General features: G+C 37.4%; 1 protein-coding gene across 5 annotated transcripts in view; it reads left to right on the forward strand.

Annotated features, from left to right (window-relative positions):
* Window positions 1-14,989, forward strand: part of WDPCP (WD repeat containing planar cell polarity effector) — a 487,280-nt gene that overhangs the window by 337,245 nt on the left and 135,046 nt on the right. For all 5 annotated transcript variants that reach the window (XM_059405982.1, XM_059405983.1, XM_059405981.1 and 2 more), the window contains one exon: window positions 4,173-4,275. In XM_059405982.1, coding sequence (XP_059261965.1) covers window positions 4,173-4,275 — 103 coding nt within the window. The remainder of the gene's footprint in view (window positions 1-4,172; window positions 4,276-14,989) is intronic.

A 14,989-nucleotide genomic window follows, 5' to 3' on the forward strand; every position in this document is an offset into this window, starting at 1 on the left:
GAGGCCACGCCTACCCCGCGTGGGCTTCGCCCCGGTTTAGCCTCTGGCGCGATGTCCCTCAGCGGAACAGACTTTTAAAAGTCCTGATTTTGTGTGTCGTTGCTCCGCCGCTTGCCGGGAGCCGGCCCCTCCCCCCGGGGTCTATCTTCCCATCGCTTTGGATTCACTTCTCCGCCGGTCCTACCTTTCAGAAAGTGGTTGTTTTTCTGTTTCCAGAATTGCTGTTCTTCTTCTCTTCGTTCCGCCGATGGATTTACAGGTGTTTGCAATCTTTAGATAAGCTATCTAGCTGATCTCCGTCTAGCTGAAGTAGTCTCAGCCTGCTACTTCTCCGCCATCTTGACTCCTCCTCTCCATGTAATTTTTTATATCCCCTTTGATATTTTGGTTGACCCACTCATTTCTTAATAGCATATTATTTAATCTCCATGTTTTTATGTTCTTGGTATGTTTTTTTCCTTGTGTCTGATTTCTAGTTTCATAACATTGTGACCAGAAAAAAATGCATAATATGTGTTCAATCTTTTTGAATTTGTTGAAATTGTTGTGGCCTAACCTTGTGATCTGTTCTGGACAGTAATCTGTGTGCACTTGAAACAAGTGTATTCTACTATTTTAAGAGTGAATGTTCTGAATAGATCTGGTCCAGATCCATTGGTTAGATCCATCTGGTCCAGTGTGTCATTAAAAACCAGTGTTTCTTTGTTGACTTTCTTTGTTGATGATCTATGCACTGATGTAAATGGGATGTTAAAGTTGTATCACTATCAATTATTTCCTTTATGTTTATTAGCTGTTTTATGTATTTAGGTGCTGCCGTGGTGGGTGTGTAAATATTTACAATGATTATACCTTCTTTTTGGATTATTCCCTTTATGATTATACAGTGTCCCTTTTCCTTTATTACAGCCATTGATTTAAGGCCCATTTTGGGGGGGCGCCTGGGTGGCTCAGTGGGTTAAGCCTCTGCCTTAGACTCAGGTCATGATCCCAGGGTCCTGGGATTGAGCCCCGCATTGGGCTGTCTGCTCAGCAGGGAGCCTGCTTCCCTCTCTCTCTCTGCCTGCCTCTCTACCTTCTTGTGTTCTCTGTTGAATAAATAAATAAAATCTTTATTTTAAAAAAGCCAATTTTTTTCCCCAGCATAAGTATTGCTACCTTGGCTTTCTTTTCACATCCATTTGCATGGTAAGTGCTTTTCCATCCCTGCAATTTCAATCTGCATGTTTCTCTGGTCTGAAATGAGTCCCTTCTAGGCAGCATATAAATGGGCCTTGCTTTTTTATCCATTCCATCACCCTGTCTTTTGATTGGAGCATTTTGTCCATTTACATTTAAAGTAATTATTGATACTTTTTGTCATTTTATTACTTGTTTTATGGCTATTTTTGTAGTTCTTCTCTGTTCCTTTGTTCTCTTGCTCTTTTCTCTCATGGTTTGCTTGCTTTCTTAGCTATATACTTGGATTCCTTTGCCTTTATTTTCCACATATCTTATTGCTAGTTTTTGATTTGTGGTTACCATTATGTTTATATTTAACATCTTTTGTATATCTGTGTTTAGTTGATGGTTGCTTAAGTTTGAACCCATTTTAAAAGGACTACATTTTTACTCTTTTTCCATCCCTATTTTATGTATATGGTGCCCTACTTTACATCCTTTTATTCTGAGGCCCTTGATTGATTTTTATAGATTTTTAAATTTTAATGCCTTGTTGCTATCTACTTTTCTTTCTCTTGCTTATGGTTTTTCCTTTCTACTCAGAGTCTCCTTTAACATTTCTTATAAGGCTGGTTTAGGATGATGAATTCCTTTAATTTTTGTTTGGAAATTCTGTTTCTACTTCTGTTATGAGTGATTGCTATGCTGGATAGAGTATTCTTGGCTGCAAGATTTTTTTGTTCAGCACTTTGAATATATCATGCCACTTCCTTCTAACCTACAAGTTTCTGCTGAAGAATCACTGATAGTCTTATATGATTTCCCCTGTATGTAACTGCTTTCTCATGCTGCTTTTAAAATTCGTTCTTTATTTTATTTTATTTTATTTTATTTTTGCCATTACAATTACTATGTGTCTTGATGTGGACCCTTTGGGTTGTTTTGGGGGAAATCTCTGTGCCTCCTGAATCTATATTTCTGTTTCCTTCCCCAGATTTGGGGAGTGTCCAGCTATTATTTCTTAAAATAAATTTTCAATCCCCTTTCTCTCTCTTCTCCTCTGGGATTCCTATAATGTAAATGTTGTTATGTTTGCTGAGGTTGTTGACTTCCATTTTTCTATTTTCATTTTTCATTAGTTTTTCCCCTCTCTCTCCAGTCAGCTTGATTGCTTTCAATTACTCTCTCCTGCAGGTTCCTGATCTGTTCTTACACTTCCACTAGTCTGCATCTAGTGTATTTTTTTATTTCAGTTATTGAATTCTTCATCTCTCATTGGTTCTTTTTTGTTTCCTCTCTTTTTTGAAGGTATCATTGAGTTCTATTTTTCTCAGTCTATTGAAGTCTAGTGAGTGTATCTTTATGACCATTACTTTAAATTCTCTATCAAGTGTATTACTTATCTCCATTTCATTTAGCTCTCACTGTTATTCTGTCTTGTTCTTGTGTCTGATGTTAGGGTCTGTTTCTCTCTCCTCTCCACATCTGCATTGTCCCTCCTTCCTGGGGACAGTCCTGTGGGTCCATTCGGTTCCTGACAGCATCTCCACCTTTCCTGCCCTCTTTATTGTGACTTCTCTGCATTTACCTGTAGAGAGTCTGGTCTGCCAGTCTTTGGATCATTTCCTGGGTTACTTACACTGATGGGGGTGTTACATAGTTGTATTCACAGGATGAGGTGAGCTTATGATCCTCCTATTCTGCCATCTTCACTGAAGTCTCTGCAACCAGTGAATATTCTGAACTTTTAAAAATTTAAACAATTTGAAATTACACTTTCCCAATTGCATTTATTTGAATATTAATAAAGTGAAATATCTCTCTTGAGTATAGGCCATTTGTATTTCTTCATTGTAAACTGGTTGTTTGTATTCTTTTTCCATTTTTTTTAGAGATTTATTTATTTATTCTAGAGAGAGAGGGAGAAGGAAAGAGAGACCTTAAGCAGACTCTCTAATGAGCAGAGAGCCCAGTGTGGGGCTCTATCTCACAACACTGAAATCATGACCTCAGTTGAAATCAAGAGTCAGACAATTAACTGACTGAGCCACCTAGGTGCCCCTTTTTCCATTTTTATCGCACTAGTATTCCCACAATCTTTTGCACACCAAAAATAGTTCAAAATAGTTTTTAGTGGCTATACGTACTTTAGTATTATTTTATGCTGCTTTCTCCCACACATCCAGTCCAAGACTCCTTCCATATACAAAGATATACCATTGCCTAGCAGAACTGTTTTTTTAATCTTCTGTACATATATGCACCATATACTAATTCTGTCTCTTTTTCTCTATTTTTCCTCTTATTTGTCCTTCAAGACCCAGATCAAGGACCAGTTCCTTCTCTTTAGCTGCAGAGCAAATATCTGTACAAATATCGGTTATAAAACCTATCACACATGACGTAATTAACTGTTGTTCACAATGGTCTGTCTCCCCACTGGACTGACAGCTTCCTGAGACATGGAACTATAATTGACCCCTATATCCCAGAACAATGCCTAACACTTAGTAGGCGCTGATTATTTTTTGACTGTAAGAGTTCAAGATCAGTAATATGAATAATGTTAACAAAATAGCATGTGCCAGATATATAAGTATCAGAGACAAATTTGTATAGTTGTATTTCTTGCAAAATGCTTATCATAATATGATATATAATTTAATTTTGAAGAAGTCATCTTGGACATTTAAATCTCACCAAAGAACATAGCAATAAATGTTTTTATTTCCTAACAAAACTGAGTATGTCAAACCTTTGGTTTAAAAACTTGTCTTTTTCCCTGAAGAATTAAAATAACTTAAGTAATGTTATTAGGTATAGTTATAATCTACAATTTAAGAAAATTTGCTTATATTAGCAAAAAAAAACAGAGAAATAAAACACAAAAAATTATTCATCAGCCATGTCTGTTTTGTAATCGGAACAGTAAGCTCTTTTGTTCAAAATCTTCTTTGTAACCTGACCAACATTCATTTGGATTAATCTTTTATTTTGCTTTATTTCCAAAGGATATCCATTACTTTGCACTAGATAAGGGTGAATTGGCACTAGCTGAAGTGGCAAGAAAAAGAGCTAGTGACATTGATGCAGAATCAATAACCTCTGGAGTTGGTAAGAATTAATGCTGGTTTTTTTAAATGCTTTTTGTTTCAATCAATACTTACTCAGTATCATTTTATATTTATGTTTGTAAGGCATAGTTGATTAATTTGCATTGCTTTCTTTGTAAAGAAAGTGACTTTTAAAAAAGAATTAAGCCTGGGTAAATAGTACAATATGGATATGTAAGTGGGAACTGTGTTGATATAAAATTAATAATCACTGATTAATCACCATTTAGCAAAAAGTCAAAAAGGCACTGTTTTCATAAGACTTTTGGGGATGTATTTATCATAAGTGCAGTTATTAATGTTAGCCGACACATAAATTTATATAGTTATTTATACACATAGACATGTCATATCTCAAAAGAATTCTGTTCTATATCAAAGTATTTAACATGGAATTTTAGGTTTGATGGGTGACTTGTTTTCTTTTAGGAGCTACTAGTCATTTTACAGTGTTGTCTTCCAAAGAAGACCAATCAGAAACCTAAATTTAATCTAAAGGTCCACTCAAAACTTTACAATATATAAAAATGATAAGTTTTACAAACTATTACAATAGCAACATGAGCTTCTTTTTCTAAACTTAGCTTGTCTAGTGTGACTAAATCTGGAATTACTGATCTCTGGACTTTCCAATTCCTATTCTTCCTGGTATTTACTATTTCTAGATTAGGCAAAGGACCCTCAGAATTGTAATCTAATTCACTTCTTTGTGGAACTCCTAAGAAATGAAGTTTTAATAGATTTCCACTTTGTAAGTTTGCCTCAAATTATTATAACAAGCCTCTCTATTGATTATCATCTTTGTTTTTACAATGCTGTTGGCATCCAAAAGGAGCAGTTGTCTGCTTCTCTTTAACAATGGAGGTTTTGCATTTTAAAACTATTTAAAGTTGCTAAGGGTGAAAAGGAAGGTGAAGAAATTATCACACAATTTCAGAAAAATTAAGAAACTCCACTATTCACCAGTATACTTTCTGTGCCCTGTGAATGCTTTGATTGGATTACTATACCCAGCTGATAGTTCCTAGCCAAAGAGCCTTTTTGAGCCCTGCCTCATTTCTGACAAATATCTTTCTTCATTGAAACGGTTCCTCCCCACTTTTCAGCCTTTTTTTCAGACCTTACCCTTTGACCTTGATTACTTTCCCTTAACAAAGATACCATTCAGTCACAACAGTAACTATCAAGAGGTGACCATTCAGATGGATGTTATACTCCACTTTTATTCTAGAAAACTGGGGAGACTCCCATTCAAAATTAGAAAAGGAATTAGGAAAGAATCTCTAGTTTCTTAACGGTAGTTTGTCTAGTTCTTCCATATAGCCCACATCATGCTGGGGAAAGCTAGTTTTCTCTCAAGTTCCTTCAAATTTAGTTCAACTCTGTTCTCTCAAACATTTCTGAAAGCAGTTGAGTTTTTGGCTTTCAAAAGTGTTCTTTGATGCAAGCAAGAAGATATATTGTGTAAAATAACAAGAGTATTCAAGTTGAAGTATTTCAAGGGCACCTGGGTGGCTGAACAATTTGAAAGTTTTTTATTTAAACTTTTTATTATAGTATAATATACATACACAGAAGCATACAAATGAAAAATCTTGACTCAGCAGATTTTCACAAAGTAAACATTCTTGTAACCATTATCCAGAGCAAGGAACATACATTACCAGGACCATGCATGGCGTCTTATATCCACTTTAAGATACTGTATCCCAGCCCAACTGTCTTTACTTACAACACTATAGATTAGCTTTATGTTTCTTTCAAATTTTAAATAAGTGAAATATATATTATTCTTTTATTTTGGACTCCTTTCACTCAACTTTATGAAGTTCTTTTATATTGTTGTATATGTTTGTAATTCTTTTTTATTGCTATGTAATAGTAATCCAACAGATGAATATATACAATTTTATTCATTCTATGCCAGATATTTGAGTTCTTTGAAGTTTGGGGCTCATTGTGAATAGTGTTGCTATGAATGTACTTGTGTTTGTCTTTCAACAGATGTATATACAGATCTACTGGGTATATGCTTAAAAGGGTATTTGCTGAGACACAGGATTTATTTGTACATTTAGCTTTAGGAGTGTAGGAGAGAAAAAAATTTTCCTCTATCCTTCAAGGTTTTTCCACCAGGACTAAAAATCAAATTTACACAAGACTGATTAATAGAGACACTAATGAAGTACTATATCTTGGCTACTTTTATTTAAATTAAAAAAAAATCCAAGGGAAAAAAAGACTAATTAGTAGAAAACAAAACATGGTTTAATAATATATATTCGTTCTGTATATATGGGAGAGACCCAGAAAAACTGAGTATCTCACCAAACTACCTGAAGCCATCACCTTAAATACCGTCTCTATCTAAAGACAAAAGAAGATGGTATAGGTAGAGGATCAGTTATGGGAGGTTACCATGAAGGGGGAAAAAAAAACAGTAAAAAGGCTAAAGTTGTCATGCAGATTAAGCTCATGCCTTCTCCACTGATAGCAGTTTCTAAGCATCTAAGAGCCACTCCCTTCTTCCTGATACTGAAGGAGATACCCTTAGAAATAGAGATTTCCCCTATACATGGAAGTGTCTCTTAAGGAAGGGAAACAAGGATTTCAGAGATATTCTGTGTCTACAGTTTTTGAGAAAATACTAGCTTAGAATAATCAGTATGCCAAAGAGGCATATCTTTTTTTAAATCAAGTTTTATATATTCTTATTTTTTAAAGTCTTCATTTAAATTCCAGTTAACAGGGACAACTGGGTGGCTCAGTCGGTTAGGCACCTGCCTTCAGCTCAGGTCATGATCCCAGGGTCTTAGGATCAAGTCCCACATCGGGCTCCTTACTCATCAGGGAGCCTACTTCTCTCTCTCCCTCTACCTGCTTCTCTGCCTGCTGATGCTCTCTCTCTCTCAAATAAATAAATAAGATCTTTAAAAATAAATAAATTCCAGTTAACATACACTGGTGTAATATTAGATTTCTTTCTTTTTAAGGCTGAATAATATTCCGGTGTGTGTGTGTGTGTGTGTGTCTGTGTGTGCGTGTATTTACACCCACACATACATACATATACCACCTATTTTTTAAAAAAAAAATTTTTTATTTTTTATAAACATATAATATATTTTTATCCCCAGGGGTACAGGTCTGTGAATCGCCAGGTTTACACACTTCACAGCACTCACCAAAGCACATACCCTCCCCAATGTCCATAATCCGACCCCCCTTCTCCCAACCCCCTATCCCAGCAACCCTCAGTTTGTTTTGTGAGATTAAGAGGCACTTATGATTTGTCTCCTTCCCAATCCCATCTTGTTTCATTTATTCTTCTCCTACCCCCTTAAGCCCCCATGTTGCATCACCACTTCCTCATATCAGGGAGATCATATGATAGTTGTCTTTCTCTGCTTGACTTATTTCGCTAAGCATGATACGCTCTAGTTCCATCCACGTCATTACAAATGGCAAGATTTCTTTTCTTTTGATGGCTGCATAGTATTCCATTGTGTATATATACCACATCTTCTTGATCCATTCATCTGTTGATGGACATCTAGGTTCTTTCCATAGTTTGGCTATTGTGGACATTGCTGCTATAAACATTAGGGTGCACGTGCACCTTCGGATCACTATGTTTGTATCTTTAGGGTAAATACCCAGTAGTGCAATTCCTGGGTCATAGGTCAGTTCTATTTTCAACATTTTGAGGAACCTCCATGCTGTTTTCCAGAGTGGCTGCACCAGCTTGCATTCCCACCAACAGTGTAGGAGGGTTCCCCTTTCTCCGCATCGTCGCCAGCATCTGTCATTTCCTGACTTGTTGATTTTAGCCATTCTGACTGATGTGAGGTGATCTTTCATTGTGGTTTTGATTTGAATTTCCCTGATGCCGAGTGATATGGAGCACTTTTTCATGTGTCTGTTGGCCACCTGGATGTCTTCTTTGAAGAAATGTCTGTTCATGTCTTCTGCCCATTTCTTGATTGGATTATTTGTTCTTTGGGTGTTGAGTTTGCTAAGTTCTTTATATTTGGACACTAGCCCTTTATTTGATATGTTGTTTGCAAATATCTTCTCCCATTCTGTCAGTTGTCTTTTGGTTTTGTTCACTATTTCCTTTGCTGTGCAAAAGGAAATAAAATCCCAATAGTTCACTTTTGCCCTTGCTTCCCTTGCCTTTGGTGATGTTCCAAGGAAGATGTTGCTGCGGCTGAGGTCGAAGAGGTTGCTGCCTGTGTTCTCCTCAAGAATTTTGATGGAGTCCTTTCGCACATTGAGGTCCTTCATCCATTTTGAGTCTATTTTCGTGTGTGGTGTAAGGAAATAATCCAATTTCATTTTTCTGCCTGTGGCTGTCCAATTTTCCCAACACCATTTATTGAAGAGGCTGTCTTTTTTCCATTGGACATTCTTTCCTGCTTTGTCGAAGATTAGTTGACCATAGAGTTGAAGGTCTATTTCTGGGCTTTCTATTCTATTCCATTGATCTATGTCTCTGTTTTTGTGCCAGTACCATGCTGTCTTGATGATGACAGCTTTGTAATAGAGCTTGAAGTCTGGAATAGTGATGCCACCAACGTTGGCTTTCTTTTTCAAAATTCCTTTGGCTATTCGAGGTCTTTTTTGGTTCCATATAAATTTTAGGATTATTTATTTGTTCCATTTCTTTGAAAAAGATGGATGGTACTTTGATAGGAATTGCATTAAATGTGTAGATTGCTTTAGGTAGCATAGACATTTTCACAATGTTTATTCTTCCAATCCAGGAGCATGGAACATTTTTCCATTTCTTTGTGTCTTCCTCAATTTCTTTCATGAGTACTTTATAGCTTTATGAGTATAGATTCTTTGCCTCTTTGGCTAGGTTTATTCCTAAGTATCTTATGTTTTGGGGTGCAATTGTAAATGGGATTCACTCCTTAATTTCTCCTTCTTCTATCTTGTTGTTGGTGTAGAGAAATGCATCTGATTTCTCTGCATTGATTTTATATGCTGACACTTTACTGAATTCCTGTACAAGTTCTAGCAGTTTTGGCGTGGAGTCTTTTGGGTTTTCCACATATAGTATTATATCATCTGCGAAGAGTGATAGTTTGACTTCTTCTTTGCCGATTTGGATGCCTTTAATTTCCTTTTGTTGTCTGATTGCTGAGGCTAGGACCTCTAGTACTAGGTTGAATAGCAGTGGTGATAATGGACATCCCTGCCGTGTTCCTGACCTTAGTGGAAAAGCTTTCAGTTTTTCTCCATTGAGCATGATATTTGCAGTGGGTTTTTCATAAATGGCTTTAATGATATTGAGGTATGTGCCCTCTATCCCTACACTTTGAAGAGTTTTGATCAGGAAGGGATGCTGTACTTTGTCAAATGCTTTTTCAGCATCTATTGAGAGTATCATATGGTTCTTGTTCTTTCTTTTATTGATGTGTTGTATCACATTGACTGATTTGCGGATGTTGAACCAACCTTGTAGCCCTGGAATAAATCCCACTTGGTCGTGGTGAATAATCCTTTTAATGTACTGTTGAATCCTATTGCCTAGTATTTTGGTGAGAATTTTCACATCTCTGTACATCAAGGATATTGGTCTATAGTTCTCTTTTTTGATGGGATCCTTGTCTGGTTTGGGGATCAAGGTGATGCTGGCCTCATAAAATGAGTTTGGAAGTTTTCCTTCCATTTCTATTTTTTGGAACAGTTTCAGGAGTATAGGAATTAGTTCTTCTTTAAATGTTTGGTAGAATTCCCCCGGGAAGCCGTCTGGCCCTGGGCTTTTGTTTGTTTGGAGATTTTTAATGACTGTTTCAATCTCCTTACTGGTTATGGGTCTGCTCAGGCTTTATATTTCTTCCTGGTTCAGTTGTGGTAGTTTATATGTTTCTCGGAATGCATCCATGTCTTCCAGATTGTCAAATTTGTTGGCATAGAGCTGCTCATAGTATGTTCTGATAATTGTTTGTATTTCTTTGGTGTTAGTTGTGATCTCTCCTCTTTCATTTATGATTTTATTTATTTGGGTCCTTTCTCTTTTCTTTTTGATATGTCTGGCCAGGGGTTTATCAATTTTATTAATTCTTTCAAAGATCCAGCTCCTAGTTTCATTGATTTGTTCTGTTGTTTTTTGGTTTCTATTTCATTGATTTCTGCTCTGATCTTTAAGATTTCTCTTCTCCTGCTGGGCTTAGGGTTTCTTTCTTGTCCTTTATCCAGCTCCTTTCGGTGTAGGGTTAGGTTGTGTACCTGAGACCTTTCTTGTTTCTTGAGAAAGGCTTGTACCGCTATATATTTTCCACTCAGGACTGCCTTTGGTGTGTCCCACAGATTTTGAACCATTGTGTTTTCATTATCATTTGTTTCCGTGATTTTTTTCAATTCTTCTTTAATTTCCTGGTTGACCCATTCATTCTTTAGAAGGATGCTGTTTAGTCTCCATGTATTTGGGTTCTTTCCAAACTTCCTCTTGTGGTTGAGTTCTAGCTTCAGAGCATTGTGGTCTGAAAATATGCAGGGAATGATCCCAATCTTTTGATACCGGTTGAGTCCTGATTTAGGACCGAGCATGTGATCTATTATGGAGGATGTTCCATGTGTACTAGAGAAGAAATGTGTATTCTGTTGCTTTGGGATGAAATGTTCTGAATATATCTGTGATGTCCATCTGGTCCAGTGTGTCATTTAAGGCCTTTATTTCCTTGTTGATCTTTTGCTTGGATGATCTCTCTCTTTCAGTGAGGGGAGTGTTAAAGTCCCCTACTATTATTGTATTATTGTTGATGTGTTTCTTTGATTTTGTTATTCATTGGTTTATATAGTTGGCTGCTCCCACGTTGGAGGCATAGACATTTAAAATTGTTAGATCTTCTTGTTGGACATACCCTTTGAGTATGATATAGTGTCCTTCCTCATCTCTTATAGTCTATGTCTTAAAATCTAATGGATCTGATATAAGGATTGCCACTCCTGCTTTCTTCTGATGTCCATTAGCATGGTAAATTCTTTTCCACCCCCTCACTTTAAATCTGGAGGTGTCTTCGGGCTTTAAATGAGTTTCTTGTAGGCAACATACAGATGGGTTTTGTTTTTTTATCCATTCTGATACCCTGTGCCATTTGATTGGGGCATTTATCCCATTAACATTCAGGGTAACTATTGAGAGATAAGAATTTAGTGCCATTGTATTTCCTGTAAAGTGACTATTACGGTATATTGTCTCTGTTCCTTTCTGATCTACCACTTATAGGCTCTCTTTGCTTAGAGGACCTCTTTCAATATTTCCTGTAGAGCTAGTTTGGTGTTTGCAAATTCTTTCAGTTTTTGTTTGTCCTGGAAGCTTTTAATCTCTCCTTCTATTTTCAATGATAGCCTAGCTGGATATAGTATTCTTGGCTGCATGTTTTTCTCGTTTAGTGCTCTGAATATATCATGCCAGCTCTTTCTGGCCTGCCAGGTCTCTGTGGATAAGTCTGCTGCCAATCTGATATTTTTACCATTGTATGTTAAAGACTTCTTTTCCCAGGCTGCTTTCAGGATTTTCTCTTTGTCACTAAGACTTGTAAATTTTACTATTAGGTGACGGGGTGTGGGCCTCTTCATATTGATTTTGAGGGGCATTCTCTGCACTTCCTGAATTTTGCTGCTTGTTCCCTTTGCCATATTGGGGAAATTCTCCCCAATAATTCTCTCCAGTATACTTTCTACTCCTCTCTTTCTTTCTTCTTCTTCTGGAATCCCAATTATTCTATTGTTGTTTCATTTTATGGTGTCACTTATCTCTCGAATTCTCCCCTCGTGGTCCAGTATCTGTTTGTCCCTCTTTTGCTCAGCTTCTTTATTCTCTGTCATTTGGTCTTCTATATTGCTAATTCTTTCTTCTACCTCATTTATCCTAGCAGTGAGAGCCTCCATTTTTTATTGCACCTCATTAATAGCTTTTTTGAATTCAATTTAGTTAGATTTTAGTTCTTTTATTTCTCCAGAAAGGGCTTTTATATCTCTCGAGAGGGTTTCTCTAATATCTTCCATGCCTTTTTCGAGCCCGGCTAGTACCTTGAGAATTGTCATTCTGAACTCTAGATCTGACATATTATCAATGTCTGTATTGATTAGGTCCCTAGCCTTCGGTACTGCCTCTTGTTCTTTTTTTTTTTTTTTTTTGAGTTGAATTTTTCCGTCTTGTCATTTTGTCCAGATAAGAGTATATGAAGAAGCAAATAAAATACTAAGCGGGTGGCAACAATCCCAGGAAAATATGCTTTAACCAAATCAGAAGAGATCCCAAATCGTGAGGGGTTTGAAAGGGCATAAAAAGAGGTTCAGAAAGAAGGAAAGAAGGAAGGAAAAAAAGGAAAGAAAGAAAAGAATTAAAAAAGAAAACGAATAAAGAAAAGTATAGGAAAAGAAAAAATATATATATATTAGATAAACTAGTTAAAAAAGATAAAGGTAAAAGTTAAAAAAATTTCAGTAGAAGAAGAGAAAAAAAATGAAAAAAAAAAATTAAATTAACTGCTAGACTAAAGACTCATAGGGAGAAAGCCATGAATTCTGTGCTTTGCTTTCTCTTCCTCTGGGATTCTGCTGCTCTCCTTGTTATTGAAACTGCTCTTCTTGGTAGGTGAACTTGGTCTTGGCTGGATTTCTTGTTGATCTTCTGGGGAAGGGGCCTGTTGTAATGATTCTCAAGTGTCTTTGCCCCAGGCGGAATTGTATCGCCCTTACCAGGGCCTGGGCTAAGTAATCCGCTCAGGTTTGCTTGCAGGAGCTTTTGTTCCCTGAGCGCTTTCTGTAGAGTTTTGGAGGACGGGAATACAAATTGCGGCCTCCTGGTCTCCGGCCCAGAGGAACCAAGAGCCCGGGGCCCCACTTCTCAGTACGCCCTCAGAGAGCAGCACCCAGTAACTCCCGTCTGCCTGACCTCCGGCCATGCTCCAAGCTCACTGGAGCTTGCGACCGGTTCAAGGTAACCCTGAGCTGTGAGCTTACTGTCAGCTCTTTCTCTGTAGCCGGCTTCCCCGTTCTAATACCGGTAAGCTCTCCGACACTCAGACACCCATTCCTTCTGTAACCCTGCAGAACCTAAGGCCACACTGACCCCGCGTGGGCTTCACCCCAGTTTAGCCTCTGGAGCGATGTCCCTCAGGGGAACAGACTTTTAAAAGTCCTGATTTTCTGCTCCGTTGCTCTGCTGCTTGCCGGGAGCAGAGCCGGCCCCTCCCCCAGGGGTCTATCTTCCCGTCGCTTTGGATTCACTTCTCCACCAGTCCTACCTTTCAGAAAGTGGTTGTTTTTCTGTTTTTTGAATTGCTGTTCTTCTTCTCTTCGATCTGCCGATGGATTTTCAGGTGTTTGCAATCTTTAGCTAAGCTATCTAGCTGATCTCCGGCTAGCTGAAGTAGTCTCAGCCTGCTACTTCTCCGCCATCTTGACTCCTCCCATATACCACCTCTTTATCCATTCATCAGTCGATAGACATTTGTGCTCTTCCCATAATTTGGCTATTGTTGATAATGTCACCATAAACATTAGGGTACACATATCCTTTCAAAGAAGTATTTTTGTATTCTTTGGATAAATATATAATAGTGTGATTGCTGGGTCATAGGGTATTTCTATTTTAAAATTTTATGAGGAACCTCCATCCTGTTTTCCAGAGTGGCTACACCAGTTTGCATTCCCATCAACCCACCAGTACAAGATGGTTCCCCTTTCTCCACATTCCAAAGATGCATCTTAATGATGGAAAAATGTGCTCCTCTACTGTAGCTATTTCCAGTTTTCCTAAGGAGCTGTAATAGTTTATCTTCTCACCAGTTGTCCATAACAGCAGATATTGGTCTATCCTCACTGATGTATAATATTGTCTCTCTTTTGCATTTTAGCCATTCTGGTGGGGAAGGCAGTACTATTTTGTAAATGTTATAGTATATATATAGAGAGAGTGTTCCTGGGCTCTTTACTTCATTGGTTTCTTTGTACTTGCACAAATATCTCAGTGTTTTGTTTTTGTTTTGTTTTTAATTGAAGTATAGTTGACACACAACTATAACTATCATCTATCACCATACAATACTATAACAATATCATTGACTAGATTCCCTATACCTTTCATTGTATGACTTCTTCACCCTGTAACTGGAAGCCTATATCATCCTCTCCCCCTTCACTCATTTGCCCATCCCCCACCCACAACGCCTCTGGCAACCCTCAGTTTTTCTCTGTAATTATGGCTCTGTTTCTGCTTTTTGTTTTTTAGATTCCACGTATTTATCTATGTCTGACTTACTTCACTCAGCATATTCTCTAGGTCCATCCATGCTGTCTCAAATAGCAAGATCTTACTTTTTTATGGTTGAGTGTGTGTATGTATATGTGTATGTGTATATACACATTTATCTATTCATCTGCACATGGACACTGGTTTGTTTTCAAAATTTGGGTATTATAAATAATGCTGCAATACACAGGGGTATATGTATCTTCTCAGGTTAATGTTTTCATTTTTGTTAGTTAAATACCCAGTAATAGAGTTACTGACCATACAGTATTTTTATTTTTAGCTTTCTGAGAAGCACCCATATGGTTTTCTACAGTGGCTCTACCAACTTACCATCCCACCAAGAGTGCATGAAGTTTCCTTTATCTACTCTTCCTCAACCATACATTTGGCATTTTGATTAGAGCCATTCTGAGAGGTGTAAAGTGATATCTCATTGTGG

This window comes from Mustela nigripes, chromosome 7 (genome assembly GCF_022355385.1).
Source record: "Mustela nigripes isolate SB6536 chromosome 7, MUSNIG.SB6536, whole genome shotgun sequence".
Classification (NCBI taxonomy): Eukaryota; Metazoa; Chordata; class Mammalia; order Carnivora; family Mustelidae; genus Mustela; species Mustela nigripes.